At 52.0% G+C, this 2,120-nt stretch overlaps 1 protein-coding gene across 1 annotated transcript in view; it reads right to left on the reverse strand.

Annotated features, from left to right (window-relative positions):
• The window catches only part of LOC123145494 (uncharacterized), a 5,917-nt gene extending 5,019 nt beyond the window's left edge, over positions 1–898 (reverse strand). The window contains exons 1-2 of the mRNA XM_044564921.1: positions 743–898; positions 4–464 (exon numbers count right to left, since the gene is read on the reverse strand). Of these exons, the coding sequence (XP_044420856.1) occupies positions 4–464; positions 743–869 (588 nt within the window). The 5' untranslated portion in view covers positions 870–898. The remainder of the gene's footprint in view (positions 1–3; positions 465–742) is intronic.
• Between the last annotated feature and the right edge of the window lie 1,222 nt (positions 899–2,120).

Below are 2,120 nucleotides of genomic sequence, written 5' to 3' on the forward strand. Positions count from 1 at the left end.
GCCATCACCCTTGTTCTCGGCGACGGACTTACTGCCATCACCCTTGTCCTTGGCGACGGACTTAGTGCCATCACCCTTGTTCTCGGCGACGGACTTACTGCCACCACCGTTGTCCTTGGCGACGGACTTATCGCCATCACCGTTGGCCTTGGCGACCATCTTCCCGTCGGCGCCGCCGTTCTCGGCGACCACAAGGGCGGCCGAAGTGCCGACGTCGGCCGGGGCGGGAACCACCGGCGTGGGCCCCGAAGCAGGCGCGTCGGCGGAGGCCGCGACTGCAGCGGCGGCGGCCGCCTTCTGCTTCTCCGGATCGGCCTTCTTCTTCTTACACGCCCTCTTGCGCCTGACCGATCCGGGGGTGGCCTTGGACGGCGGCGTCTTCGCGGAGGCGGAGGCGGACGCGGACGCGGACGCGGCGCCCTTGCCCTTGGCGCTCGGAGTGGTGGGCGCCTCCTTCACCATGGCTGATTGGAGCGGCCAGATCAGGGAAAATTGCCACGAAAATTCAGAAAAACTTTGCTGAATCTACTCGTGAAAAAATCGAACTAAACTACGCTGAATCTACTCGCGAAGATCGAACTGAGCCGCGCTGAATCTACTCGCGAAGATCGAACTGAGTACGGGCAATCGCTCGGCTCGATCTCGTCGATCGGTAGGGCACGCGACCGGCTACGATGCAGGGAGAATTGAGGAAGTGGTAACTGAAATCCAGGTCCGGATGACGGAGGTGAGGAGCGCGTACCTTCGGTAGCGAGAAAGGGGATGACTGTCAGGGCGATGTGCACGGCGCGCCTGTGGCCTCCGCTCTGCGTCAGGGGGTGGGGGTTTATAGGCGTGGGGAGACAGGGAGGGGAGTCCTCGATGGACATCCGGTGCGGACTGCGGAGTGCGGACCCCAAATCCTTTGCCGGTTCGCTTTTCGACCCTATAGACGGCTGGACTGTCTGGATCGAACGCCGTGGAGGAAATATAGGCGGTATTTTTCCTGGTCTATTCTATGCCCGATTGGGTAAACATGCCCACTTTCTGAAAAAAGGACACACGCTCGTTCTAGTAGCACGTCTCGGTCTCTTGTGGCAAGGAGACGAGACCTGTGGGTCTTTATACTATTGCATTTTAACAACCTTTGTGCGGTATATTCAACAATCAAATGGATTTATAAGGAAAAGACTATGAATCCTAGCTCCCACAACTTAAACATGGCGACACTCTGTTCTTGACGTTTGTTAGTGGTGCGCTCGTATGGCTTCACTTTTGTGAGTTTTAAGGAGGATGAACAGTTTAATGAAAACGGTTTATCTATGGAGCATGTTGTCTTTATGCATAGTGTTGTTACTGCTCATGGCCTTAAATGTGTGTCGGCAGTGCGCACGTACGGCTTCTCTTTTTTCGAGCTTTGCCGAGGATAACAGTTTAGATTGGATGGTTACCCGTGGAACAAGTTGCCTTTACTTGATGCTAATAAACGGTCTGATTATAACCATCATGGTGCCTATATCTAGTAGAGTAAAGCTTATAAATATAGCAATGTCAACAACGTTCCGTTGGTCCAAAGTTTAATAATGGAGATACTCATTTCAACATGCATCGTATACTCTTTTGTCGCTTATTATTAGTGAGCGTATGTTTTTCCAATGTAAACTTCATCTACTCCTTCTATATGGGAATTTAAGATGAGATGGATAATTTCGCAAAATCAAGGCAGCATACGTATGCAAGGCAACCATTATAATCTTCTCCAAAACCATCGAATTAATATATTGACTCTTCAGCTCCCATGTAATTTTATCAACAAGCATGTATGCCGCCAATCTCCGTGAAAGCTAAGCATTTGACGGTCGCACTGAGGAGAACTAGCGCGGCGCAGTCAATGTCGTCGGATCGAGCGTGAAGATCACGCGGTCTGTAGTGTCCCAGCTAGCATAGATGTATTAACTCTTCAGGTCCTATGTAAGCCGGTAATCGCATGTATGCCGCCAGTCTTTGTGAAAGCTAACCATCTGATGGTTGCATTGAGGCGAACTAGCGCGACGCAGTCGCTGCCGTCGGATCGGGGCGCGAAGATCACGGGGTCCATAGTGTGCTAGCTGACATAGATGTATTAACTCTTCAGCTCCCAT

The sequence above is a fragment of the Triticum aestivum genome, chromosome 6D, assembly GCF_018294505.1.
Source record: "Triticum aestivum cultivar Chinese Spring chromosome 6D, IWGSC CS RefSeq v2.1, whole genome shotgun sequence".
Classification (NCBI taxonomy): domain Eukaryota; kingdom Viridiplantae; phylum Streptophyta; class Magnoliopsida; order Poales; family Poaceae; genus Triticum; species Triticum aestivum.